This window comes from Chrysemys picta, chromosome 16, assembly GCF_011386835.1.
Source record: "Chrysemys picta bellii isolate R12L10 chromosome 16, ASM1138683v2, whole genome shotgun sequence".
In the NCBI taxonomy this organism is placed as follows: domain Eukaryota; kingdom Metazoa; phylum Chordata; order Testudines; family Emydidae; genus Chrysemys; species Chrysemys picta.
Window position 1 is genome coordinate 8,059,706 of NC_088806.1, and position 27,902 is coordinate 8,087,607.

The 27,902-nt window shown below is 49.0% G+C and overlaps 2 protein-coding genes across 5 annotated transcripts in view; one reads left to right on the top strand and one right to left on the bottom strand.

Annotated features, from left to right (window-relative positions):
- LOC135972187 (zinc finger protein 501-like) lies at nt 1-27,302 on the top strand. 4 transcript variants are annotated; one of them, XM_065570043.1, is made up of 4 exons: nt 3-176; nt 1,817-2,059; nt 19,696-19,807; nt 20,186-27,302. In XM_065570043.1, exons 3-4 carry the CDS (start codon nt 19,768-19,770, stop codon nt 21,361-21,363), a joined length of 1,218 nt encoding a protein of 405 aa, XP_065426115.1. In that variant the 5' UTR covers nt 3-176; nt 1,817-2,059; nt 19,696-19,767; the 3' UTR covers nt 21,364-27,302. The 4 variants fall into 4 exon arrangements, with proteins under 4 accessions (XP_065426116.1, XP_065426119.1, XP_065426115.1 ...); XM_065570045.1 differs by having other exon boundaries at nt 4-176; nt 20,225-27,302; XM_065570044.1 differs by lacking the exon at nt 1,817-2,059 and having other exon boundaries at nt 1-176.
- Nucleotides 1-27,902, bottom strand: part of LOC101951859 (zinc finger protein 501-like) — a 425,990-nt gene that overhangs the window by 296,498 nt on the left and 101,590 nt on the right. The window lies entirely within an intron of this gene.

Below are 27,902 nucleotides of genomic sequence, written 5' to 3' on the forward strand. Positions count from 1 at the left end.
AGCCCCGCCCAGGGCCGGGGGCGGGAGAACGGGGGGCGGGGTCTGAGCAGCTGCTGGGCATGCGCAGATCGCTGCGGGGCCGGGGAGAGTGGCGGCGTCTGTGCTGGGGAGACCCATTAACTCCCCCAGTGCCCGGCCCGCCGGAGCCGCCCCCGCTGCGGCGCTGCAGCCTCCAGGTACCGGAGACTCTGCCCCAGTGTCCGTGGGGGGGACCCGGCATCTCGCAGCGCCGGGATCTGCTCCCTGGGGGCAGCGCCCGCGGGGGGCTCGGAGCTGCTGTCCCCGCAGGAGCCCAACGCCCCCGGGCCCGGCCAGGCTCTGCCCTGGGGCCCCACGGGGGAGATCGGGGGGCCCGGCTCCACTGGGGCCCGGCGTGTGGCTGGGCGGGGGCTGCCGGGAGGGGGGACCTGGGAAAGGGGCGGGTGGAAAATGTCTGTGCAGCCCGGACATGGCCGGGGGGGGGGGGGAGAAGAGCAGGTGACCCCCGAGGAGCAGGGAAAGGAAGGGGGGGGGCTGAGATCCCCTCGGATTTACCGCTGCCCCCTCCCGTGGGGACCCCCCATCCTCCAGCCCTGCCCCCTTTCTCCCTAGAGAGCAACGATCCACATCCAGGTGACCCCCCCCTTTTCTCTCAAATCCCCGATAAGGTCTGTGTTTCCCTCCCTGATTGTGCCCCATTTCCCTCCACTTTGCCAATGGCCAGTTCAAATCCCAGGTTTTGGGTGACTTCCCTCCCCCCCCCCATTTTTGCCTGTAGTGATTTGTCCTTGTTTAGGAGGTTTCAGAGTAGCAGCTGTGTTAGTCTGTATCCGCAAAAAGAACAGGAATACTTGTGGCACCTTAGAGACTAACAAATTTATTAGAGCATAAGCTTTCGTGGACTACAGCCCACTTCTTTGGTATGCATCCCCGCGGGCTTATGCTCTAATAAATTTGTTAGTCTCTAAGGTGCCACAAGTACTCCTGTTCTTTTTGTTTAGGAGGGAAATCGGTCCCCTGAGTGATTTCTGAAATGGGCAGGCGCTGGGAGAGCCCTGAGACAGGGATGCGCTGGGCTGGGGGGCCTCCCTCTGCTGGCAACAGGGCATGGAAAGGCCCAAGAGAGGAAGGGAGGAGCAAGCATCCCCCATGGAGACTGAACAGCCCCAGGTTTCCCAGTCCCAGCTACTTCCCCCACTCCCCCACCCAGCAGCCCCCCCACCGCCTGCTAGTCACATTCCCTGACCCCACTGCCAGCCCTCCCCACAGCCAGTGACCTTCTAACTCCAGCCCCACTCCTTTCCCCTGTGAAAGCCACATCACCCAGGGCTCCCTGCCAGCCATGTGAATGTGCGGCAAGAAGAATCTGTCCCATTCTGTTGTTGATTGAATATCGCTGTATAATCCCCTCAAATTTCCCCTCTTTTCTCTTGAACTGTTGAATGGTGACATAAAATCTCCCCAGATGTTGGTGCTTCTCTCTTATATTGGCAAATATTTGGTTTGTGCCCCATTTTCTCCTCAGTTCTGAAATGCTGATATCAAATTCTTGAAAATCTTCCCGCTTTTCTCCCCGGGTGTCTGACTGAGATCAGGCCTTTTATCGTTCTGAACGTGGCCCAGCCCTTGCCTGAGATCAGGTGCCCTAGTGGGCCTGGCACTGCACAAACCCTGACCGAGTTTGGGGCACTCGTTGTGCCAGGAACTGCACAGACCCCTACAGAGAGCCGGGACCTTCTTGTGCCGGGTGCTACAGTGACCCTGACTGAGCTCTGGGCCCTTGTTGTGCCAGGCCCTGCATCAACACAAAGTGAAATCAGGCTCCCATTTGTGCCAGGTGCTGCAGAGACCCTGAGTGAGATCTGGGCCCCGTCCTGCCGGGCACCGCGGAGACCTCGAGTGAGATCTGGGCCCCGTCCTGCCGGGCACCGCGGAGACCTCGAGTGAGATCTGGGCCCCGTCCTGCCGGGCACCGCGGAGACCTCGAGTGAGATCTGGGCCCCGTCCCGCTGGGCACCGCGGAGACCTCGAGTGAGATCTGAGCCCTGTTCTGCCGGGTGCCGCGGAGACCCTGAGTGAGGTCAGACTCCCCTGTTGTGTCAGGTGCTGTTCAGACCCCGAGTGAGATCTGGGCCCTGTTCTGCCAGGCGCTGCAGAACCCCCAACTGAGATTTGTGTCCCTATTGGGCCTGGCACTGCACTGACCCCGACCAAGATCACGCCCCACCACTGTACTGGGCACTGCACAGACCCTGACAAAGATCCTGGCCCAACATTTTACCAGGTGCTGCAGGGGCCCCAAACAAAATCAGGGATCCTGTAATGCCAGGAGTTGCAGAGCCCCTGACTGAGATCAGGCCCCATGTTGTGCAGGGCTCTGCACAGACACTGATCAAGATCAGGGTCCCCATAGTGACTGGTGCTGAACAGACACCCAGGGTATGTCTACACTGCCATTAAACCCCCCCCGCTGGCCCATGGCAGCTGACACAGGCTCACAGGGCTCAGGCGAAGGGGCTGTTTAATTGCAGTGTAGATATCTGGGCTCAGGCTGGAGCCAGGCTGTAGGACCCTGCGAGGTGGGAGGGTGCCAGACATTTGGCTCCAGCCCAAGCCAGAATATCTACACCACCATTAAACAGCCCCGCAGCCTGAGCCGTGTGAGCCCAAGTCAGCGGGCACGGGCCAGCCGCCTGTGTCTAACTGCAGTGTAGACATGCCCACAGTGAGAGTCCTTGCCACAAAAAGCTCAAAGGCTAAATAGGCCAATGGTGGGAGGTGACTCTCCATTTTACAGATGGGGAAACTGAAGCTCAGAGAGTGGAAGTACAGTAATTTGCTCAAGTTTGCATGGAGAATTTGGGGCAGAACTGGGAACTGAACCCAGATTGTTTGAATTCTTGCCTCTCCCCTTAACCCCAAGCCCAGCGTGTACGTGTACAGCGTTGTTTTGTGCTGTGTTTGCCTTGCATTGGCTTCCAAGGGAGGCTGTGGAATTTCCTTCTTTGGAGGTTTTTAAGACAAGTACCTACAAGAGATACACCAGTCTGGGAAAGTCTAGGGATACTTGGTCCTGCCTCAGCACAGGAGGCTTGAGGAGACGACCTCTCAAGATCCCTTCCATGCATACATTGAAATAATTCTCTTTTGTGCTGTCGTGTTCTACGCTGAGCTGTTTTGCATGGTGCCATTTGGAACTGTGATCGCCCCATGCTGTGCTGCATAGTTTTATGGTGCATTGTTTTGCCTCCGCTTGTTTGGTGTCTGTGTTCTGTTGGTTTGAGTTGAGCTCTTTTGCGTTGTGTACTTTTGTCCTAGGATGTGTTAGTTTGCATTGTGTTGCTTTCTTCTCCTTTGTATTGTCATTTTATGCTGTGGAGTGTAGTTTTTTGGTTTCTGTTGTTTTTCTGAATTGCCTGACATTATGTTGTGGTCATTTTTTTTTCTGTATGCTGTGTTTTTATATGTATATATTGCATAGCATCATAGTCATGTAGGGCTGGACAGGATCTCAAGTTGTCATCAAGTCCAGCTCTCCCTGCCAAGGCAGGACCAAGTATATTTAGATTATCTCTGACACAGGTTTGTCCTACCTGTTCTTAAAAACTTCCAAGGAACGAGACTCCCCAGCCACCCTTGTAAGACTATTCCAGAGCATAACTACCTTAGCTCTGGGGACACCACACAGATTTGAGGGGACACCACACAGCTCTGGGGACACCACACAGCTCTGGAGAGAGGAGACCTCAGTGAGTGGGCAGCTGGGTAAAGAGACTAACGTTGGGAGGAGAAACATTGACGTGTCCAAGGTCACCCAGGCTGTCCGTGACAGAACTAGAAATAGATCCCAGTTCTAGTGCCACCGTACTGCTGTTTTGGGCACTGAAGGTCTCTCCCACGCTGGTGTTTTGGGCACTGATGCAGAGGTGGGCAAACTATGGGCGGGACCCTCCTGCCTGGCCCCTGAGCTCCTGGCCCGGGAGGCTAGCCCCCAGCCCCTCCCCTGCTGCTCCCCCTCCCCTGCTGCTCCCCCTCCCCCGCAGCCTCAGCTCATCACGCCGCCAGCGCAATGCTCTAGGCAGAGGGGCTGTGAGCTCTTGGCGGGCAGCGCAGCTGCAGAGCCGTGGCCTGACCCGGTGCTCTGTGCTGCGCGGTGGCATGGAAGGCTCCAGCCAGGCGGTGCCGCTGCCTGTCCTGGTGCTCTGGGCAGCGTGGCTGTAGAGCCGCCAGCCGCTGGTGCTCCAGGCAGCACGGTAAGGGGACAGGGAGCGTGGGGGGGTTGGATAGAGGGCAGGGGAGTTCGGGGTGGCGGTCAGTTGGCGGGGGTGTGGATAGGGTTTGGGGTGGTCAGAGGGTGGGGAATGGGGGGGCAGTCAGGAAGGAGGGGGGGTTGGATGGGGTGGCATGGGGCAGTCAGGAGCAGGGGATCCAGAGGCGGTCAGGGGACAGGGAGAAGGGGGGGTTGGATAGAGGGCAGGGGAGTTCGGGGTGGTGGTCAGGGGACAGAGATGTGGATGGGGTCGGAGCGGTCAGAGGGCAGGAAACAAGAGGTTGAATGGGGGTAGCAGTCTCGGTGGGGGCAGTCAGGAAAGAGGGGGGGTTGGATGGGGCGGTGGGGCACAGTCAGTAGCAGGGGTTCCAGGGTCAGACAGGGAGAATGGGTGGCTGGATGGGGAAGGGGTCCCTGGGGGGCAATCAGGAATGAGAGGAAGGATTGGATGGGGCGGTGGGGGGCAGTCAGGGATGGGGAGTCCGGGGGCGGTCAGGGGACAGGGAGCGCAGGGGTTGGATGGAGCAGGGGTCCCGGGGGGAGGGGGGGTCGGATAGGGCGGGGGGCTGGGCCACGCTTGGCTGTTTGGGGAGTCACAGCCGGCCCTCCATACAATTTCGGAAACCCAATGTGGCCCTCAGGCCAAAAAGTTTGCCCGCCCCTGCACTGGTGCAAACCCTTAGTATAGACAGAATATACACTAGTGCACTCTGGCACTGGTGCACCATGTCCCAGTTCGAAGCTTTGGGGTGCGGGGGGACAGTGACCTCACTGAGGCGTGGGGCTGGCTGAACAGTGCAGCTGGTAACGGAGGGGCAGCAGTGAGTGCTGGGGTATGAGCCAGGAGCACAGGCCTGGACACTGACTTCTCCTGACCCAGGACACCCCCAGCTGTGTGCAGGGACGGCAGCTGAGCAGCCCTGCCAAGACAGCCTGTGCCTCCATTGGCAAACCACCTCTTCCTGCAGCCTAATACACTGGGGTCTGGGGACCTTTCTAGCCTGCGGGTGACGGGGCTCTGGAGTTACCAGGGTCTGTTCCAGGATCTGTCACTGACCTGCTTGGTGACCTTGAGGAAGTCGCAGCCCCACTCTGTTTTCCTTCTACCCACTGTCTACTTGGATTGTGATCTCTTTGGGGCAAGGACTGTCCCTCTCTGTCTGTGCAGTGCCCAGCACAATGGGGTGCTGATCTCAGTCAGGTTCTCTGTCATGCGCAGCATGATGGGGACCTGATCTCCACCAGTGTCTGCAACGCAAGGCGCAGTTCATAGACTCACAGACTTTAAGGCCAGAAGGGAAAATCATGATCATCTAGTCTGACCTCCTGCACATCACAGGCAAGAGAACCTCACCCACCCACTCCTGTAATAGCCCCATAACCTCTGGCTGAGTTAATGAAGTCCTCAGATCATTGTTTAAAAACTTCAAATTACAAAAAAAATCCACCATTTACACTAGTTTAAACCTGCAAATGACCCATGCCATGCCCCATGCTGCAGAGGAAGGCAAAAAAACCAGCCCCAGGATCTCTATCAATCTGAGTCTGGGCAAAATTTCTTCCCATCCCCAAATATGGCAATCAGTTAGACCCTGAGCACATGGGCAAGACCCAGCAGCCAGACACCTGGGAAAGAATTCTCTGTAGTAACTCAGAGCCCTCCCCATCTAGTGTCCCATCACCCGCCTTTGGAGATATTTGCTGCTAGCAGTTGCAGACTGACTACATGCCATTGTAGGCAGTCCCATCATACGATCTCCTCCATGAAGGTATCAAGCTCAGTCGTGAAGCCAGTTAGGTTTTTTTGTCCCCACTGCTCGCCTTGGAAGGCTGTTCCAAAACTTCAAGCTGATAGAACAGCCTTCCAAGGGGAGCAGTGAGCTCTAATAATTGCAAAGCTGAAAACGATACCTAGTGAAGGTCTGCTGTAATTACCTGGTTCCCTATAGCATTTTCTGGTGGGGTGCATAAAGCAATGTCAGAGAGCCAAAAGCGATTTTTAGGGTGAAAGGGCTCATCAGGTGTTTGCTCTCTAGGAAGCATGTCACCGGCCAGGGCTTGCAGCCTTTCAGGAGTGGTGTGCTGGATTGTATTTAGTAATCTCAAAATAAAAGGTTAAGACGGCTGGTTCACAATATCCAATGAAATCTTGCAAACGATTATACAAATAGACTCTAACGCTATTTAAACAACATAGTATTAATACTGATTCAAAACTAAAATTAAAATTACGAGATAAACGCATGTGAAATAAACTGACACCTAATTTCAATTTCTTAATGCCTGAAATTTTGACACTCGCTCACACCATCTTTTTTTTAAAAGCAATGCACAGCACACAGTCAAGTTAATTCATGAAAGCACACCAATTATTGACTGCTTTGTGTTGCATAAGCATCTGATTAAACACCTAATTCAAACTGTACCACTGTAAGTGGAAATGCATCAACACAGCTTAGCTCCAATGTGCTTAAATGTGAATGAAAAGTTTCTAAATTAAATACATGGCAGGATGGTAAACGGGGAAATTACACAGAAGTGCCTCTCCCCAGTCCTGTTCGCTTCTTGTCCCAACCCCCCATGAATTCTGGCCTCTTGGTGAACTCAGTTCCCAGTCCCACATCAGCTGTGCCCTCTCCCAGCCTAACCCATTTCTATTGCATTTCCTCATCCAGGCAGGAGTTGGCACTGCAGCCCCTAAGGCACCTGCGTTAATCACTCTCTCACATACTGGGGCTATTTAGATTTCAGGGAGCGATTTATCAGAGTTACTGACTCTGGAAGGTGGGAGAGAGGAGAGGCTGAGAGGGAATTTGCTCCCCACACTCTGTAGGGCCATGTTCGACCCTGATAACCTCCATGTTACCTCATCTTCCACCCTCCCCCATGTGTCTCTGCTCATGTGTCAGTGTGTCACCTTCTGATCATAATGCCACTGGCCTCAGCAGAGCTCCCAGACAGGAGCTACATCACGATGGGGTTACGGTACTGAGAGTAAAATACATCACAGGGAAGGTGCAATTATCCTCAAAGGAAGCACTACAGTCCAGGAAGTGAAAGAATTCAAGTATTTAGTTACTTAAAAGTATGCTTGAAAGGATTGGATTTTTATTCATAAATTGCAGTAAATGTTGACTTCACTATACACACACACACACAGATGAAAAATATGTATGTAGGTAAAATACAGAAATGCTTCTGGATAAAGTTGAGTTTGATTTAAGGATATTTACACTGTATATTTTGCATGTGACATTGACAATTTGTGTTTGAACAGTTATAAAGATTTGGCTTTGGGAATCTCATTTACTGTAATTAAATAATTGTTGTCTGATGACCCCCATAACTTCCCACAGCTCTGAACGTTGAAATCGTAAACATTGAAAAAAGGGCTTAAAATAAATATATCATCTATTGAAATTGACAAAATGAATGTTGCTAAACCCACTGAACAGCAATTGCAATATGCTAGGGGATGGAATTTCACAGCTAAGGCACCAACCTTATTTCTGCCCTATAGTGATACCAGGCAATCGCCATAAGGCTACGAATAAGGCATGTTAGTGTATAAAGTCCCAGATTAGATTATACTGATTTGTAAAGACACATTAGATCTCTCCCTCAGGGTATCACCTTCACTGGGTTGTTTCTTTTATTGGTAATTCCCAGAAGTCAATAGATAAATAACGTTCTATCTGTTATGAAGTGGCCATTTCAGATTTCTGGTGAGTGTCTACTATTTTGCACTAGGGGTCAGATCCTTGTAGAGACGGAACATTGGTTTCATTTTAACTTGTGCATGCCCAGCAGCTTCCGGAATTTGGTTCAAAGTATTTCCCTGTTTCCCTGGCCTGTTCTTAAAAGTGCTGCTAGAGAAAGTGGGGAGGGGCAGGAACTCACTGCAGGATCAGTAGCTGAGTCCCTTAGATATTTATAGCTCATCGGAAGAAGGACGGGGATTGGTAGGTGTCTGGGGATTTAACAATAAACACACAAATATCATCGTTCTTAATGAATTTTCATCTTCTAATTCCTATAACCCACTAATTATCCCTGGCTGCCCCGGGGAGTCTGGGGGAGGGAGTACTAGTAAACTCCTGGGGCCAGTGTGGAACCTAATGCACAAGGATCTTTCCGCGGCTGGCTCAGTCACCCAACGTGAAATTCACTTCACTGGATAAATCCCTGGTTTCTGGGCTCTGCAGAAGGGTGGGGAGGTGAATTCTATCCCCCATTCCTGGTCGTGGACCCCCTTCCCCCCCCCCAATCCCCACCCTGATCTCAGACACTACCCCAACCTTCCCCTGCAGTGATGGACCCACTTGATGCTTCCAGAGCCATCTGCCATGGGACCTAGAGTGGGCAGAGGGCCAGCTCCAGAACGGCTACCCTTGCCCAGAGCCACCATGCTGTGCTGGGGTTGCCCTGGCTTTCCAATCTGCAGATGGGTCCAGCTGTTTGGGGACCCCACCCATGCACCCATCACACACAAACTTCCTCACAACACACATCCCAGGATGGGGAAGGACCATCTGGGACTGGCTGCAGTCTCCCCTTGCTGCTGTGAGAGGAATGGGGTGGTCCCTCATATAGGACACAAACATACCCAGGCACAGAAGGGAAATGTAGTTTCTTCCTGGTTCTTCCTTCCTATAAATGTTTGGTTTAGAGTCCTGAGCTCTGTCTTCCTGTTTGTCTCCTTCTGCCACTTTCAGATCTCTTGGCGAGACAAGGTGGGTGAGGTCATTTCTTTTAGAACCAATTAAAAATCCCTCTCTCTGATATCCTGGGACCAAAATGGCTACAACAACGCTTTTCCCTTTGTACCCCCTCCCACTTTCACTTCCCCCTCAGCTGAGACTGTCCTATGTGATGGGAAAATAAGGGTTCAGTCCTGTAACTGGATTGGGTCATGCCAGCAGTGACGGGAGTGAAAGCCTGTCTGCATTAATGACAGCAGCAGGTCTGGGACTCAGAGACATAGGGAGAAGAGATGGGAATGAGCAGGTTATGTTATGTGCAGTGTGTGAGTTACTCACGCGGTAATTCTGCGCCACAGTGTATGCACAGAATTCACATCCAGCGCAGAATTTTTTTTTTTGCCTGAAGAAGATACATTGTCTGAGAAGTGCTGCAGTTCTGACTTTCACCCACCAAGGCCCCTGTGCACCAGAACACCCTGCAGGTAGCTGGGTTCATCTTGGTGGGAAATTGTTGCCCTGAGTTATACCCTAAAAGGGAAGAGAGTTAGTGGGTGCAACTTGGGAGAGTCCTGAGACACGGCTGCCTCCGGGGGTGGGGACAGGGTGGTCATTCTCTACTCACAAGAGGGTGTGGAAGGGGGCACAGGAGGAGCATGTGGTCCCCCATGGAGACTGGCCAGCCCCAGGTTACCCAATCCCAGCTGCTTCTGCCCCCTTACCATATCCCAAACCTCTTCACCCTCCAACTGTCAGCTGCCGGTCTTCCCTCGCTGCTACCCCTTCCTGACTCTAGCCCTTTTTCTTTGCCTCTACAAGTTGCCTTGCCCAGGGCTTTGCTGCCTGTGTGAATGGCAGGTAGGGATGGGGAGCCATCACTTTCTGTATATTTGCTGAACATTAATCTAGTCACTGACACCTTCATTAATGCAGGGTTAAGGTTGCCCAGCAGTATGTTGGGCCCTGCAAAAGTCAAACCTCCAAAAACTCAAAAATACAGAGCTAATGTACATGCCAATGCAACCTTAACTCTGCCCCCTGGAGCTGGCAACAGCCACTGGGCGGTATCTGCCTGCACTCCCTGTGTTAGGTGTAGCTGCACTGAAAGGTAGAGGCGTTAGAACAGCTTGGTGGAAGCGTGATTGTGATATGAGACAATCTGGGTCTGAATCCCCCATGTGTGCGATGAAAGGAGAGAGGTGCATGTGTACCTTGAGTTTCCAGTCTGTGTCGTTTCTGCACTGAGCTGTGCATATTGTCAGGAGGAAACGGGACTGTTTGCCATGGGAATGGTCAGCAGTGAGATGGGATCTGAGAGCAGTCTGTGCTTAACGATGGGTGAGTGAATGTAGAACGTTAGCTGGAACGTCTGTGAGTAAGGATGAAAGAGTTGTAAAAAGGGGTGAAGAGGTGTTCAGTTGACTAAGTGTGTGGCTGTTTCTGGGGAGCAGACTCAGTGTCTGAGTGTAGAACAGGTGTCAGTAGTTCCTGTACAATGCAGCTCACCTAAAACCCAATTCTGTCTTAGCAAAGATAAAGTGCTTGATTCTGTGCCATGGTTGTCATTTTCCCTGGTACTTTAGTGATGGGCACTATCTCAAATGGCCTATCACACATAGATGTGTTGTAGGAGTAAAGAAAGGGTCATTGCTCACGTGGGTCAGAATTAGGATTACATTGGTGTGTACCTTATCTCTACATCTCCTGATTAATACAAGTTTGAGTTTTGCTGATGTCTGTTCTGGAGGGGCACCAGACAGCTCCGGGCAACCTTAACTCCTGCGTTCATAAAGTTTTTTGTAAGTAAATTTCCTAACTTTTGCAAAGAGCGAAGTTGGCGGGAGGAGTTAGCAGCCCTATAGGCGGTTGTGGGTCTCTCACAAGTTTGCAATCAGGGGCACAGAGAAGTGCAATGACTTACCCAAGGTCACCCAGCAGGCCTGTGGCAGAGCCAGGAATAGTTCCCATCCAGTGCTCTCTCTGCGTAGTTGCTGGGTGATTCTGAAGTGCTGCTCCCCTCTCCTGTACTTTTTGTTACTGTGCAATGGGAATAATGGTCATGCTACAAATGTCTCTCTCCTTCACCTCCTCCTGCCACCATTTGCAGCTCGGCCTCCCCTTCTTGTCCATCTCCTCCAGTCCTCTCTGGGCGCTGTAGGAGCCAGTAGCTGTCTCCTGTCCTAGGCTGCTGCACACGTATTAGAGGCAGCAGCAGCGTATGGTCTTGCGCATGCCACCTTGGTGGTATAGCCTGAGCTGGGCCCCTCACTGCTACTTCCAGCTGGGCCCCCTGCCTCTGGTCCAGCCATGCCCTAGCTCTGCATAGTCTGCCCCGCCTCCAAACAGCCCCCCCTGTCCCCATATACTTTGGCCTGCCCCTCCACCCCATACACGTGTAACATGTGCCTTTAAACTATTCATATTTTGGATTTGGGACAATCAAATTTGTGTTACCTTCAGCTCCCTCCCACCCCAGTTCCAGGTGTTTGGTGGTGCCCCGATGGTTTTCCATGGATAGTTTGGGAGGGAGCAAGGCTGGTCACTTGAGCCTTGCGTTACCTTGCAGCTGACTAGTGAGAAGTGACGACTCCCTCTTGGGTGGATGGGCCAGTCCCAGGGCCTGTTACCTCTCAGTGATTGATTTTCCATTCCAAGTCCATAGAGTAGATTTTTCTGTATAGATGCTTTGTTCCTTACACGTGACCCATACGTTGATCTCTGTCATTATGAGTCTTGGCCAGTTATGAGCTTTCTGTAGACACCTCACATGTCCATTCTCCAAGAGATGTTTGGTGTGATGGGTTTGTCAGGTCTCAGGTGAGAGCTGCTGGCAAAGACCAAGTGACCGTTTGCCAAGGGATCTCTGTGTCACTGTCTGACCCGCTAGGCCAGGGAGAGGACAACTTTCTGCCAATGGCCTTCAGGGCGGGTGCTGAGTTCACTGCAGTGCCCCTCGTCCCCTCTCCATTTCCCTTCTCGGTGTGCTGTCTGGGATGCTGCCCCACTTCCTGCTCTGCAGGCCACCCCGTATCTACTCCATGTGCCAGGCTGCTGGCAGCCCCCAGTGAGAGGCCATCCAGCTCATCAAACTGGTGCCCAACGGCTGGGCCTCAGGCCTTCTGGGGTGCACCTCTGTGAGTCCCATTGCCCCCTGCTCCAGGGGTGCTACAGGGGCATGTCCTTCTAGTGTGTCAGGGCTCCACCCTCTGGCTGAGGCCTCGGGGCACCTTCTTCGTCTCTCGGGGTACCAGGTGAAACTGCAAAAGAGCCGACTGTCGGCAAACAAGGGTAAATAAAGGTATGAAAGAAAATAAATGGGGGAAAAAACTGTGGACAGATCCCATCAGGATATGGGCCCCTCTTACTTCTGGGGGCCCTGGGAGTGTCTCGGTCCCCTGCAGAGTTTATGGGTCTCCAGCGCAGATTTCATCCTGTTCCCCCTTTGAGCTCCGGGGATCCCCACCCTCCCTCAGTGAAGGCCAGAGCCCCAAATGCTGCCAGCCCTCTCTTTGGGGCTGGAGATGCTCCACAGACGGTTCCCTTCCTAGGGTTGCTCCCCTCTGAGTAGAGTAGGTCTCTCCTGTTAACTCCTGCTCCAGTCCTGGCATGGTTTGCAGGTATGGAGGGGCTGGGCCAGTCCAGACTAAAGCAGCAGTTTAACCCCTTCTGTGCCAGCGTGGGGATTATATAGCCCTTCACAGGCACCCAGACTGAGGGAATGGCCCCCTATCAGCCCCATGCCAGATGTGGTGGGGCGACCCACTGGCAGCATTGCCTTTGAGCGTGCTGCTCCCTCCTGCTCCCACTTCCTCCCCTTCCCCTTTACTGCCACCACAATGCCTGTCACCTTCACTTCCTGAGGGGTGACCCCCAGAAGGTGTGTTTTGTTATCCCTTCCCCTGCAGGATCCATTGTGCACCCTCTGTCACTCACCTCTGTCTCAGGAGACAAGGCAGGTCCTGGGGCACAGGTGATGCTATGCTGGAGATCCATCATCATTGAAGGAGTGGCAGCCTTGACCCTCCTAGAAGGTTGCCGGGATGCTGACATGCACTGGAGAACTGGGGCTTGACTGAGTCCATAGACCATTTGGCCCACACTGTGTCACTATAAAGCCTGCTCTGCATTGCTGCAAATTGCTGCTGGTGGCGTTGTGCCCGTAAGTCTCTGTAACGCTGTCTTCAGTGACTCGAGAGCATGAGCACCAGCCTCAGGCAGACTGGGAAGAAGCAGGGAAGAAAACCCACATTGGTTGTGAGGTCTATATGTAGATTTTACCAACCAAGTATCCAGTGTAAACGCTTCAGGCACTGTAAGAGCATTAACATGGAATCACAGACAGTTCCCTTGGGTCATCCCATATATCTCACCACGCAGGTGAGCTCACCTTTGTGACAGATGGTCCCGTACACCAGGGGTTCTCAACCTGTTTCTTTCTGAGGCCCCCCCAACATGCTATAAAAACTCCACAGCTCACGTGGGCCACAATAACTGGTTTTCTGCATATAAAACCAGGGCTAGCGTTAGGGGGTAGCAAGCAGGTCAACTGCCTGGAGCCCCATGCTACAGGGGCCCCCACAAAGCTACATTGCTTAGGCTTTGGCTTCAGCCCTGGGTGGTGGGGCTCAGGGCCCCAGACTTCAGCCCCATGTGCTGCGACTTCAGCTTTCTGTCTTGGGCCTCGGCAAGTCTAATGCTGGCCTTGCTTGGCAGCCCCCTGATAACTGCTCATGGCCCACCGGGGGCCCCAGACCCCTGGTTGAGAACCACTGCCTTACACCACGAATCTCAGCAATGTTCAGGTTACTGCCAGTCCTAAAGAACCAGCCACTTAGGTCAATTGAATCTAGATCTCACAACAAAGACAACACTTGTAGCCAGTCCTGTAATAACCTGTATTAAGATTTATTTAAAAGGAAACGAGAGTTGCTTACAAAGTTAAAGCAGGTAATCATGTAGATGCAGACAAGTTAGTATTAAAGTTCAAAAGGATATAGAAGCTTCTATAATAATCAAGCTCTACATGTTCTTTAGGACTAACCCAGGCTAAGCAGCTGGGGATCTCTTGCTTATGCCTAGAAACTTTGCCCCTGAGAGTCCAAGCAGCATACAGATAATCAGTTCCTTCTGTATGGGGTTTTTATCCCCTTCCTGACATGTGCTCTGAGCCGCAAACTCAGCTAATGGGAAGTCAAGAACACAACAACAGTCGTTTGTCTTCTTTAACATCCCATAATACTCTATCTGGTGTTGATGGACCTTTCCTGCCAGGCAGGATGTAATGCATTCTGTTGCCAATCAGCACTTCATAGGTAAAGTCTCTCTCCTGTCTGGTGATTTACATAGCCATAGAGGCTCACAATGCAACTAGTCAGATGTTAACCCAGGCAGCAACCCACAAGCATTCAATAAAGTCTAAACACATTCTTATCATTCTAATACCTGTCTTAACAATACTAGCACAGGTGAGCCAGACTGATTCCAGCTATGCATTTGTCCATGTTCAGTTAAGACATGGGGGCTTTTGCAAGAGCTAACACTCATTTGCCAGTGTCACAGGCAGGATGGGTAGGGATGGTGTCTCTAGCCTCTGTTTACCAGAAGCTGGGATGGGTGACAGGGGATGGATCACTTGATGATTCCCTGTTCTGTTCATTCCCTCTGAGGGGAAGGGGGGGCAGGGGGCAGGCATTGGCCACTGAGATAGATGGACCATTGGTCTGAGCAGTGGCTATTCCTATGTTCATAGTCTCTATCAGGAATATCTACTCATTTGGACTCACTGGGAAGCCACAGAAAGAAACAAGGTGCTGAGGCAAGAAGGCCCAGTGTCAGAGCTCCTGAGGTCACACTTGCCAAAAGCTAAAACTAGGCCCAGCCCATGAAAGGGGGCACTCCCAGGAGAGACTCTATAAAGGCTGGAGCATCAAACAGCTTTGTAAACCTGAGACAGCTGCCCTGGGGACAAGGACAGGGAGAATCCCCCAAAGTGCCTCCTTTGATTCTGCTCTTCTCTTGCCTTTGGTTCATAGAATCGTAGGACTGGAAGGGACCTTGAGAGGTTGTCCAGTCCAGTCCCCTGCACTCAAGGCAGGACTAAGTATTGTCTAGACCAGTGGTCTCCAAAGTGGGGTGCACAAGAGGATTCTTTGGGGTGCGCAGCAGGAGGAGCGCTTATTTTTTTTTTTGCTTTGGCAAAAATGGTGGAGCTGGCGTGGCAGGGGGTGCATGCCATGCCTGACAAGTGTTTGTCCAGCCTTCTCTTAAAAATCCCCCCTGATGGAGATTCCACAACCTCCCTAGGCAATTTATTCCAGTGCTTAACCACTCTGACAGTTAGGAAGTTTTTCCTAAGGTCCAACCTAAACCATCCTTGCAGCAATTTAAGCCCATTGCTTCTTGTCCTATTCTCAGAGGTTAAGAACAACAATTTTTCTCCCTCCTCCTTTTAACAACCTGTTATGTACTTGAAAACTATGATCATGTCCCCTCTGTCTTCTCTTCTCCAGACTGAAAAAAATTGCGTTTGTTTAATCTTCCCTCATAGGTCATGTTTTCTAGACCTTTAATAATTTTTGTTGCTCTTCTCTGGACTTTTGCCATTTTGTCCACATCTTTCCTGAAATGTGGAGCAGAAAAATTACTTCTTGTGTCTTGCTTACAATACTCCTGCTAATACATCCCAGAATGATGTTTGCTTTTTTTTTTTTTTTTTTTTTGGCAGCAGCAGTGTTACACTGTTGACTCATATTTAGCTTGTGATCCAGTATTACCCCCAGATCCCTTTCCGCAGTACTCCTTCCTAGGCAGTCATTTCCCATTTTGTATGTGTGCAACTGATTGTTCCTTCCAAAGTGAAGTACTTTGCATTTGTCCTTATTGAATTTCATCCTATTTACTTCAGATCATTTTGAATTGTAATCCTATCCTCCAAAGCACTTGCAACACCTCCCAGCTTGGTATTGTCGGCAAACTTGCTTAGTGTGACAGAGAGACTCTGCTACTGGGAGGGTTTCACCATGTCTCAGAGGGTTACACCCTGGTGGGAGGAGGCTAGTCCTGTACTGGAATAAGGTCACTCTGTGCTTCACACTGAGGCAGAACCTAGAATGTGCATTAGCAGGGAAAATCCTGGGGGGAATTGGCATGTGGAATGGACAAAAGCCCCATCTGAATTCTCTCACATTGCCCTTCTCGCCCTGGCAGGCTACAGAATAACGTCCACACTTCGCTCCAGATCATCCCGTCCTCCCAGGGGGAAGGAAATGGCTGCAATGGAACTGGCTCAGCTAAGAGATTATTAGGGAGCTGGTGGTGGATTCTGCTTGGAGGGAGAGGAGCAGTAAAGGCATAGGAGGGTGGGAGCTGCTGGAGGTGGTGGGAGGCAGGAAATCTCTAGGGTGGAGAAAGGGAGGGGACAGCATGTGAGAAACCTGCTGAGATTTGTGTAATCTAGGGTGTGATGGGTTGTCACCCCCGGGGTGCAGTCTGGGGGGCTTCTGGGAACTGCTGTGCCCTCTAACCCTCAAGCTGGGCTGGCCCTTCCCACACTCCTTTGCTGGATATTCAGCCAGCCTCCCCAGGCCCTGTTATCACCCAACACGACAGCAGGTGGCGCCATACACCCAGCTAATCTACCTGAATGCTCTACCTAAGCCACTCAAGGACAGATAGAAGACAACAGCCAATTTCCCAGCTCCCCAACCTTGCACACCTGCTGTAGTAGAAATCCAGAATTATACCATCGTATACTGCATAGGGATCTGTATAATGTAAGCTCATTAATATAGTTCGCCTTCCCCTCGATATGGGAAAGATATGCACAACAAGCTTGTGCAAACCAAGCTGAGATTTTCCCCAGACACTTCACTCAAAATACACAGGTTAAGATAAAGCATAAGTTTATTAACTACAGAAAGATAGATTTTAAGTGATTATAAGTGATAGCAAACAGATCAAAGCAGATTACTTAGTAAATAACCAAAAACTCAAGCTAAGCCTAACATACTAGATGGATAGAATTTGAATTAGCAATTTCTCACCCTGACTGATGATACAAGCAGTCCACCAAGTTTCCATACACAAGCTAGAAATCCCTTTACCCTGGGACCAGCACTTCCACCAGTTCAGTCTTTGTTCCTCATGTGTTTCCATGAGTTCTCTTGTCTGGGGAATGAGGCCAAGAGATGATGTCACACCCCACCTTATGTAGCTTTTCCATATGGCAGGAACCCTTTGTTCCAAACTCAGTTCCCAGTCCAGTTTGTGGGAAAATACAGGTACCAAAATGGAGTTCAGTGTCATGTGGTCTGGTCACATGACCTACATGCCTTGCTGAGTCATAGTAGCCATGATTCATAGGCTGGCTGACACATTCACAGGAGGGCTAAGCTCTTCCACGGTCCATTGTCTTTGTTGTTGAGCCATCAGCGCTGTCTGGCTTGTTCATTGTTGTACCTGAAAGATTAGTTGTGGGGCTTACCCAGTGTAAGCACATTTGAAATACAGAGTCAATATCCATAACTTCAGATACCAGCATGATCCATGCACACAAATAGGATAATCCTATTCAACAAATCATAATATTTCCAATGACACCGCACATGACGCATCTTGCACAAAATGCATCATAATTATGTCCTAATCATATTATAATCATACCACTATGCTGAATGTGGGGTGTAGCATCAGGGCCTAATTTCAAGGCACAGGAGTTGGGACTGGAACTTCCCCTCTTTGCGGAACAGGAAATAACCCTCCAGCCAGGGCTGGAAAAACTTCCCAGACTCCCAGTGCTGGAGCCTGAATCTACTCACACTTCATTAGTTACCACCACCCCAAATCTTTGTGGCAACTTCAAACTTTATCAGTGATGATTTTATATTTTCTTTTAGGTCGTTGATAAGAATGTTAAATAGCACAGGGCCAAGAACCAATCCTTGCAGGAACCCACTAGAAATAAATCCACTCGATCATGGTTCCCCATTTACAATCACAGTTTTTAATCTATTTAATGTCTGCCGTGTGTATTTTGTATCATTCTAGGTTTTTAGTCAAAATATTGTGCTGAACCAAGTCATATGCCTTACAGAAGTCTAGGTATATTACATCAATACTATTAGCTGCAACCGAACTTTTGATCTCATCCAATAACAATATCCAGTTAGTTTGATAGGATCTATTTTCTCTAAACCTTTGTTAATAGGTACTAATTATATTACCCTCCTTTAATTCTTTATTAATGAAATCCAGTATCGGCTGCTCCATTATCTTGCCCAGTATTGATGTCCCTGACTGACACTCTTGTAATTAGCCAGGTTTATCTCTTTTATACTTTTTAAATATTAGCATTAGCTTTATTCCAGTCTTCTGGAATTTCCCCAGTGTTCCAAGTCCTAAGTAAAATCAGCATTAACAGTCCACCATGCTCCTCTACCAGGTCTTTTAAAACTCTTGGCTACAAGTTATCTGGACCGGCTGATTTAAGCATGTCTAACTTCAATAGCTGCTGTTTAACGTCCTCGTGAGTTATTGTTGGAATGGAAAGAGTGTCGTCATCAGCATCTTATGATACGAGTACATCATCTGTTTTGCTCCAAATCTAGGAGAGGAATATTTATTGAACGCTTTTACCTCTTCTGCATTATTTTTGGTAATTCTGCCATTTTCCATCTAGTAATTGGCCTTCTCAGCATCATAGTCTGTAAAGTGTTCGTGCTTTCAAGGGCTGGCTCAGAGATACAGATAACAGTCATAGGTAGGGCCAGTGTTTGCTGGCAACGAAAACAGAGAGTAATTGACAAACATGAGCAATATATAATCCTTTACAGCCCGAAAGTGCATTGCGGGAGAGGACAGGAGCCAGCTGTGTGGGGGAGGTGGGGCCCAGGCACTGGGCATTGAGAGCCTAGAACCGGGCTGTGTGCTGAGGAGACGGGGCATGAACCAGCTGTGTGCAGGGGAGATGAGCGGGGGAGAGGTGCTGTTGACGCAGTCGAGAACAAGTGCGAGCGCCGTCTGCTCTGCAGCTTGATGAGGGAGCCCAGCGTCCCACTGCCACGTGCCCCACCTCCCAAGGGGAAGCGCCGCAGTGTTTTTTCTGAGCCCAGACTTGTATGAGGAGGGAAGAAATTGGCAGCAAGTCTCAAAAGCAGCCAGCCTCCAGCCTGTGCCCTGTGCCCTGGGGAGGAGTCAGGTGTCTCCAGCAGAAATCTGGGGTTTGTGACCCTGCATCCCCACCCACCCTCTGTTCAGCCATTCCGGATATGAAGGGTGATTCCAGAAACGAAGAGTAATTTCAGGAAAAAAATGCAGTAATAGCACAATTTCCAGAAAACACTGGCCCTAGTCATAACATTAAATACAATAGTCTCAAGATATAGACCTGTGTTCATCAGATCTGTCACTCTGCCTTCACATAGTTCACTCTGCTGGTGGGTTCTACCTCTTCCCCCATTCTGTGTCTGGCTTGTCTATTTAGATTGTAAATTTTTCAGGGCATGAGCCATCTACTAGTCTGGGTTTGTACTGTGCCTAGCACAACAGGGGCCCACAGTTAGTTGGCTCTTAGGCTCTAAGGTAATGAATATGATTTATAATAATAACTCTCCTGCCACTTTGAGCCAAGGAAGCCGACCTTGGGATGTTATGTCTTAAAAATGAGCTGGGGTTAAAACCATGGAATATTCCTTGTGACAAGTATCCCACAAATTCCATAGACCTTCCTTGTTTTCTTTGCCTTCTCAGGGTTTCCAATTTCCAAACCTGATGTGATCTCGCAGCTGGAATGAGGGGAACAGCCGTGGGTCTCAGACCTCTATGGCTCTGAAAAAAGTGATCCAGAGAGCTGCCTGCACAGGTGAGGAATTGGGTAAACCATCTCAAAAACTGTCCGTGAATACAGGAAACATTTGAGATGCCCTACAAAGACTCTCCAAGTTGTAAGCTCCTCAAGTTCAGGATTGTTCCCTGCAGATGTGGAATCATTAGGCAGATGTCATTCATGGCTTCCCACCTATCCTGACTGACAGTTGACAGCAGGTTCCTCCCCAATCTCACTTTCCCCTGAGAGTTCTGGTGAGATGCACGCCCGGAACTGATCCCTTCCTCTCTCTCCTCGAGGGAAGGGTTTGGGGAAAATCAGCTCCTGATAGGTTTGATCTCTCCCACACACATTTTGGTTTGTTCACACCTTTTTCCATTCCTCTCACTGAGATTTCTTTTCTCTCTGGTGCAGGGAGTGACCTATGTCTGGATTCTCTCTGTCTCCCATCAGGTGACGGGATGGTGAGTGAGAACGAAGAGACACCCCAGCAGGAAGATGCTGAGCAAGTAGAATCACATGGGATGTTATCAGGAAGATCCAAAGGGAATGTTTCCGGGAGTTCTGCACTCCCAGAAAAAGAAAAAGCCTGTGAGACTCAGAACAGGCCAGAGGAAAACTTCAGTAGCCACTCAGACCTTACTACATGCGAGAGAATCAACGTGGAAGAGACATGCTACATATGCCACGAGTGTGGGAAAAGCTTCAATGGGAGCTCTGACCTTCTCACACATCAGAGAATCCACAGGGGAGAGAAACCCTACCTGTGCTGTGAGTGCGGGAAAAGCTTCACTCGGAGCTCACACCTTATCAGACATAGGAGCATCCACACAGGAGAAACGCCCTACACGTGCTCTGAGTGCGGGAAAAGCTTCAATCGGCGCTCAAGCTTTATTAGACATCAGAGAATTCACACAGGAAAAAAACCCTACACGTGCTCTGAGTGTGGGAAATGCTTCAGTTATAACTCAGTCCTCCTCTCACATCAGAGAATCCACACAGGAGAGACACCCTACATATGCTCTGAGTGCGGGAAAAGCTTCAATCAGAGCTCAAGCTTTATTAGACATCGGACAATCCATACTGGATGGACACCCTACACATGCTCTGAGTGCGGGAAATGCTTCAGTTATAGATCAGCCCTTAGCACACATCAGAGAATTCACACAGGTGACAAACCCTATGGATGCTCTGAGTGTGGGAAACGCTTCATGGATAATTCAGCCCTCATCACACATCAGAGAATCCACACAGGAGAGAGACCTTACATGTGCTCTGAGTGTGGGAAAAGCTTCAATCAGAGGTCAAACCTTATCAGACATCGGACAATCCACATAGGAGAGACGCCCTACACATGCGCTGAGTGTGGGAAAAGTTTTAAGCAGAGGTCTGCCCTGATCACACATCAGAGAATCCACACAGGGGAGGCGCCCTACACATGCTCTGAGTGTGGGGAATGCTTCAGTTATAGCTCAGCCCTCATCTCACATCAGAGAATCCACAGTGGAGAGACGTCCTACACGTGCTCTGAGTGCGGGAAAAGCTTCAAGCAGAGCTCAAGCCTTATTAGACATCAGAAAATCCACGCATGAGAGAACTGTAATAAATGCCTCGACTCCGGCTGGCCAAAGGTTGTTTTAAAAAAAATCACATTTGCAAATTCCCACATAGCGACCTTTGCACCATCTGCACCGTGGTCTCTCAGCTCCCCTAGATGAGTTGCCTGCGTCTGCCTTTTGCAGCTCCCCGTTCTTTGGGGTCAGTCCTGTGATTTTTTTTCTATCAACTCCTTTCCTTTTGAGTCGTAGGAGTGTGTCCCTCCAGCCAGGAATGTTCATCAGCTCCAAGTGGGGGAGAGAGATTTGATCCCAACAAGCTACACTGAGGCAAAAACTACCTGGGCCTGACATCCACTAGGACTGTACATGGCGTTGGCTGCTCAAGTTATTGATCTTGGTGTAAAAAGACAGTTCTAGTTATAGTGCAGATGCAGCCCAGGTACAGTGGTTGGCATTAGCTTTCCCCTTCACCTGACCTAAACTCCATCACTTTTCCTAGTCTAAACAAACCCTGAGCATCACGGTTATACTGTCCCCCCCCATTTCAAAGCAATTGTTAGTCATCAAGTTCTCCCTTCAGGAACAAATTGTTTCATTCCCAGTTGCTCTGATGTTGCTTCAGGTTGTGCTGGAGAGCAGATATTTTTACTACCATTTTGCTCACTTAAAATATATTGAACTATAACAGAGAGCAGGAACGGGGCACGGATAGGGAAAATGTCATTTCACCCTCTGTAAGAACAGAAGAAGATAGGGTAAGTCAGAGGGATTCCCTTATTCGCCATCACCATCCCAACCCCCTGTTGTTAAACTGGTTAGGTCAATATTTTTTCTAAAGAGCTGGGAAGAGAATTTCCTAGTAATGACTTGGAACTAGGCAAAGTACCCATGCATTGGGCTCCCAAAGCAGTTGTGGCCCAGGCCCTGCAGGAGGTCACTCCTGAATAGATCTCCTTCCTAATCCGTTAGGAATCATGTGCTTACTATTTGGGAAATGCAATCCCTATCTAGGTAGGGATGGGGAAAATGGAAGTGACATTTCTATTCAGCTCACCGCTGTCAGATGCTGCAAATGTGTAGAAAATGAAATCCGTGTTGAATGTGATATAGCTGCAGAAAGATACCTATTTTCAATAGATACCTTACATGTGGTGTCTTACAGGGATTCTAAGCCACTCCTGAATTTAGTCCCTAATTTGAATCTGTGCCAACAGATTAAGGAAATAAAAAGGCATATTTGGAGGAGTTATACCTCATTCTCACTACTGATATATTGTGTGGTTGGTGAAGAATTCTACGCCAGAGAAGTGTAAAATTACTCCAAGAAAGGTCAAAGATTGGACAAGAACTCAGGTAGAAATTGCAGGTACTAGTGGTTGATTTTCACCCCAGAGATGGAAGCTATGGTGACCTGTGCCCAGGTAAACTATTTTTAGAACCTTGCTCCCTAGTTAAGTGGCATTGGTCACACTCCTAAAGGATGCCGTGATTAAATTGGGCACAGCTGTCTTTTACCATTTGGATCCAAAGTTTCATGAAGCAGAGAGAGAAACAGCTGATTCCTTCAGAGCCATTCCATGAATATGGGTCCCAATCTGGCTGACTTGCTGGACAAGAAGCACTTCCATGCTGGGCAAATGATGGTAGCCAATGAGGGAATGTATCAGATTCCAAGTTCAGACTGCAGGATACATGAATGTTGAGTCCAGAGTCTGTGGTTTGGTCTCTTAGCTTTGCTATTAAGTCTTATGCATTTGTATCACTTCTCCACCTGCTGCTACTTTGAAAGATTAGAAAGTGTGAAAGGTGCTTTTTCTCATGATGCAATTTTCCCACATAGTGTGAGACCCCTTCCACCCACACTTCTGGGAGAAGACCCAGGAAGAAATAAATTAACAGAAATGGAAGGCTCCTAGGTTACTGTAGAATGTGACTTCACACAAAGCTGACTGGATGGAAATGGGAATTAAGAGAAAACTGCCCTACAGGTTTATATTTTGTAATCTTTGAATAAGTGGTTGCCACCGACAATGAAATTAAACATGAAGTTAATTAGTGTAAAGTAAGAGGCTGATTATGTGATAACTTTCAGTGTTACAATATTATTCAGGTTTTCTTCTAGTTCTCTCCCCGCCCCCTCCTACTATATCGGAAATGGTGGCTAATCCTGAAAAGTAAAACCTCACTCCAAAGGAATTAGAGTGGGGGAACATGTGAGAGGAATAGCATGTATGAAAATAGAGACCCAGTGTAGACGGTAATTATTTCTATTTCAAATGGAATTTATTTTGATAAACTTTCAAATACATTTTCTGTTAAGAGGAAAATTGCTTGAAACAAGATGGGTAACCTTTTACTCAGTTAGAGGGTAACAGCCACAGAGTTCCCCAATCCGCTTTTTTGCTAAAAAAGACACATCAAGCAGGAGAGGTCAGAATTTAAAATGGTGATGGATGCAGGATGATTGATTTTTGCAACCAGTTATTTTTATGGGTGCTGAGGCCCCTTTTCCTTTTGAGGAGGCCAGGTGTTAGAGCCCAGCTGTTTAACCCTCAGACCTGGCCATGGAAACCTCCCCATAACTGGCCTTATGTTTCTTCATGTTTGATACCTTTGGGGTTCGCACTCTACATGCGGTTTACGGCAGCAGATACTTTGAGAAAACTGCTGGGTTAAGCAGGGCTATTCCTAACTGACGTTGGCCCAAATTCTGCCTCACTTCATCTAGAGTGGGACATGTCTGTGTTGTGGAAAATTGACCACACGGTTGATTTTGGATCAGACAGCCTGAGGCTCCTTTATTGATCAATCAAACATGCATGCACAGGGGAGTCAGCTAAGGCAGCCGAACACCCACCCAACAGATAAAATACGAGAGCTTATATAGGATAAAACCACAATTAGTAATACATACTTTCTTATCAACATTATTGCCATATTTGGAATACAATATCCTTAAAAGGGAATATAGCATAGCAAGCTTTCCTGTTAGTCTTAGTTTGCCCTGTGCGGTTTCTTGCTCTGTCACCTGACATCTATTACTCTGTTACAAAGGTTAATTCTACTTTTATAATTGCTACAGTTAGTTCTGCTTTTATGGTTTCTGTCTACCCTTCTCCTTTTTACCTCCCTCCTTCCCTCCAGGTCACACATACACTTCACTTGACCAAAGTTTAGGCCTTAGTCCATTTTTCCTCCACATCTGAATCAAAGGATTAGTTCACACCTGATTTGCCCAGAGACCTCGCAGGAGGTGTGGTAAGGTGGGGTATGCTGGACTCTACAACAATAAAGTCAAAGGTAAGAGTGGAAGTCCTTCAGCTTTCGGATCAACAAGCCTGTTCTGTTCATTCCCTCTGGAGCATCTGGCACTGGTCACTCTCAGGCAGCATACTGGGCTAGATGGATCATTGGTTTGACCTAGTATGACCAGTCTTGTGTTCTTATGTAAGTCGTCTAAGAGAGACTGACTGCCAGGATCCCAGGACTGATCCCCTCTGGGGAATGAAGCACAACGGCGACAGGCTATGCAGCCTTCACTAGTCTCCTGTACCTGAAAAGCCTGCTAGCCCGAAGTGCTGAACCATCTTTACCTGGTTCCTCAACTGCAGCTACAGTTCCTACTCCATGTGACTCCAAAGCCGAATAACTGCAGAGATCCAACCCCTTGTAATCTTTGACATTTATTTTCCTTTTTCTAGTTTTCTCTATTGTTTTTTTATGGACGTGGAGCCTTCCAGCCTTTCTATTCGATTGGGGTGTAACAGTGTGGCTCAGTGGGAGTGTGTGTGTGAACACCTTTGAAATCTACACAGGGAAGATGCTAAGAATAGTTCCCCAAATCTTAATAGCCTTAACACTCTGCCCTATGAAATGACTGCAGGCAGCTCCTTTCCCTATGAAAGCATTGCAAGGAATTGAGCTGTCAGATGTACATTGTTCAGCGAGAGCTGTTTGAACTTCTTTTCCTGCTGTCTCTCTAAGGTCTGTCTGCGTTTTGGGGTGAGAAAGTGAGGAGAAATATTAGCGACGCAATAGTGAAATCTAAGGAGAAAACTAATTTGCTTTGAGGCTGTGGGCTAAATGTAAGCAATAATTTGGTTTCAGTATTGAAATATTCAGCTGGCTAAATCTGGAACGCACTGCCCGGGTGAAAATCTCTGATTGGGGTTTTGGCATCACTAAATATACACCTGCCTCCTTGGGTTGCTGGTTTAGTATTTATAAGGGTTGATTTTCTGCTGTATTCATCTGATGGTTTGACTAAATTGACGACTTGATTCCAACGCAATATCCTTGTTAACTCATCGATTTACTGATTTGCCCTGAACTTTCTCACTGTATTGTTTAACCCTTCATTAGCTGAGTAGTATTTATAGTCATTTAGCCTTAGTGATGTGTGTTCTTGGTTTTATTTGTTCATGTTAATAATACATGTAACTGGGATATTGAGTCATTTCTTTCAACAAGCAGCAGGGACTGGAGCTCTGGAGAATGTGAGTGGAGATCAGCCACTCCCCATCTGAGCCTTCTCAGAGTCATCTAAATTAACACTGTTTCCCCCAAAGGGGAGCAATGGAGGGGGATCTATCTTAGCTCCAGCTGTGTCTGGGTGGGGAGGGAGAGCTCAGACCATCACAAGGGAAAATAAGCTCCCTACCCAGGCTTTCAGGAATTCAGGAGGGGGATCAGTGTGTCCGAGTGAGGAGAGATCAGTGAGGTGGGACTGATCTGAGTAGGGGTCAGGGGTCTTGCTCTGCAGTCACTGTCATGGCCATGCCCAATCCTTACCCCAGTCTGGTTTCCCAAGGGGTTGGGCCTCGCCAGGTCAAGACGGGGGTTGGCGCTCTGGTTGGAAGGGCTGTAAAAGGCAGTGAACAGCTTGTAGATTTCAGCCAGCAGGGTGTTGGCAGAGTAAATGTGTGTGTGTTAACGGGATGTTGCTGAAAGAGGACAGGATGAAGGTGGTGCTGGCAACTGTAACTGCATCTCCTGCTTTTCAGAAGTCTGAGGTTTGCAGCTGTAGGGGTTCTGCAAGGGGCTGATATTGCACCAGACAATCTTAACTCTGCATTAAGGAAATGTTTTGCCCGTTAATTAATACTGCTCCCTGAGTACTAACTGGGCTGTGAGGCTGACCCCCGAGCTAAATGCTTAGAAAGAAAACAATGAAAATATCCACTGTCCATGACTCATTTAAAGCAACTTATGTCCCTCCTGTCTGCACTGGCAATGGTGAGAGGAAACCAAGCCAAGTGATTCATTCCCTCGGGAGAAGTTTAACCATTTTCCATTCTCTGTATCTTCACTATAAGGGAAAGGAACAAGAAAAGCAAATTGAGTCCATAGGGAGAAAGTGGCAGATTTCTTTTCTCTCCAAGGCCCTGAGAGCAAACCCTCTTCTCCACATGACCCTTTTCTTTATATTTAACTCCTGCCCATTTGGCTGGATTCCTGCTAGTAACAACCCCTCGCTCTACTCCCTTCGGTTTCTCAATGTGGTTACAATTAGATGAGTAATGTCCGTCCTTTTCCCTTCAACCTGCCTCAGACAGAGATAAGAAAGTTCTCCCTCACCAGGTGTCCTAGCCATGTGTTTGTGTGTCCATCACCATCTGTCCTTCCACTTGCAATCTTCTCAGATCATTGCATTTTCTCTACAAAAATCCCTATTCACCCTCCAGTCAGTTTTCTGATGCTTAGATCCAAACTCTGCATCAGTTCCACTGGGACTCCATCTTCTCCCTACTGATCGTGCTGGGGGCTCTGTCTGTCTCCTGTCCTCAGGATCCTGAGCTACCACCATCACCTGGGAACCCCAACCAGTTCAAGCTTCAGGGAGCGGTGAGATCTCCCCCCCCCTCTGTTTTCCTTTCTACCTTAGGTATTAACCATTAATAATGTATGTTATGTTGGTTTAGCTCCTTGTGTAGTTATCACTATTATTCAATAAATAACTTTTATGGTTAAAATCTGGTTGCTTCTCTCTCTCGCTGAACTTTACTCTTTTGTGTTTTTAGCTTCCCCCAGTCACTCTGCAGCAACGCTTCTTGTACCTAAGCTAAAGATCCCTGCAGAGCCCAAAATACTGTGGGGTTTGCTCATCAAGTAGGTTACTGCCAGTACAATTGTGATGTGAGAGTGGGGATAGGGACGTGCTGAATCTGGGTAACAGCTTGAAAGTGCTGCTTGACCCAGTCCATGGAGCCCAGGGGCATATAAGGGGGGGGCAGCTTGAAAGTGCTGCTTCATGCAGCCCAGTGAGTCCAAAGACATATAAGGAGTCAGCTTGACAGTGCTGATCGACCTGGTCCACTCAGACTTGCTCTGTTAATGTATGTGTGGGTGTGGGTGTGTTCAACCAGTACTGGGGTTAGAGAAACCCAGCCCTAGAGAACCTAGGTCCTGCAGGAGAGCTCCATTAGGAGGGGACTTGCAGACGGGAGAAGTAGAGCTCCATATAAAAACACAAGTGACACAAGCAGTACATTGATAGAATTACAGAACCCCCCCCCCCCCCAAGAGTAACCCGAATAAATGAGCATATACCAAAGTAACTGGCAAATCTGGTA

What these genes read in the sequence shown, in the direction of transcription:
- LOC135972187 (XM_065570044.1), top strand. Translation starts at nt 19,768, where the DNA reads ATGGCTCTGAAAAAAGTGATCCAGAGAGCTGCCTGCACAG. An exon ending in CCAGAGAGCTGCCTGCACAG is followed by an intron (nt 19,808 to 20,185) that starts GTGAGGAATTGG and finishes TCTCTGGTGCAG; the next exon opens with GGAGTGACCTATGTCTGGAT.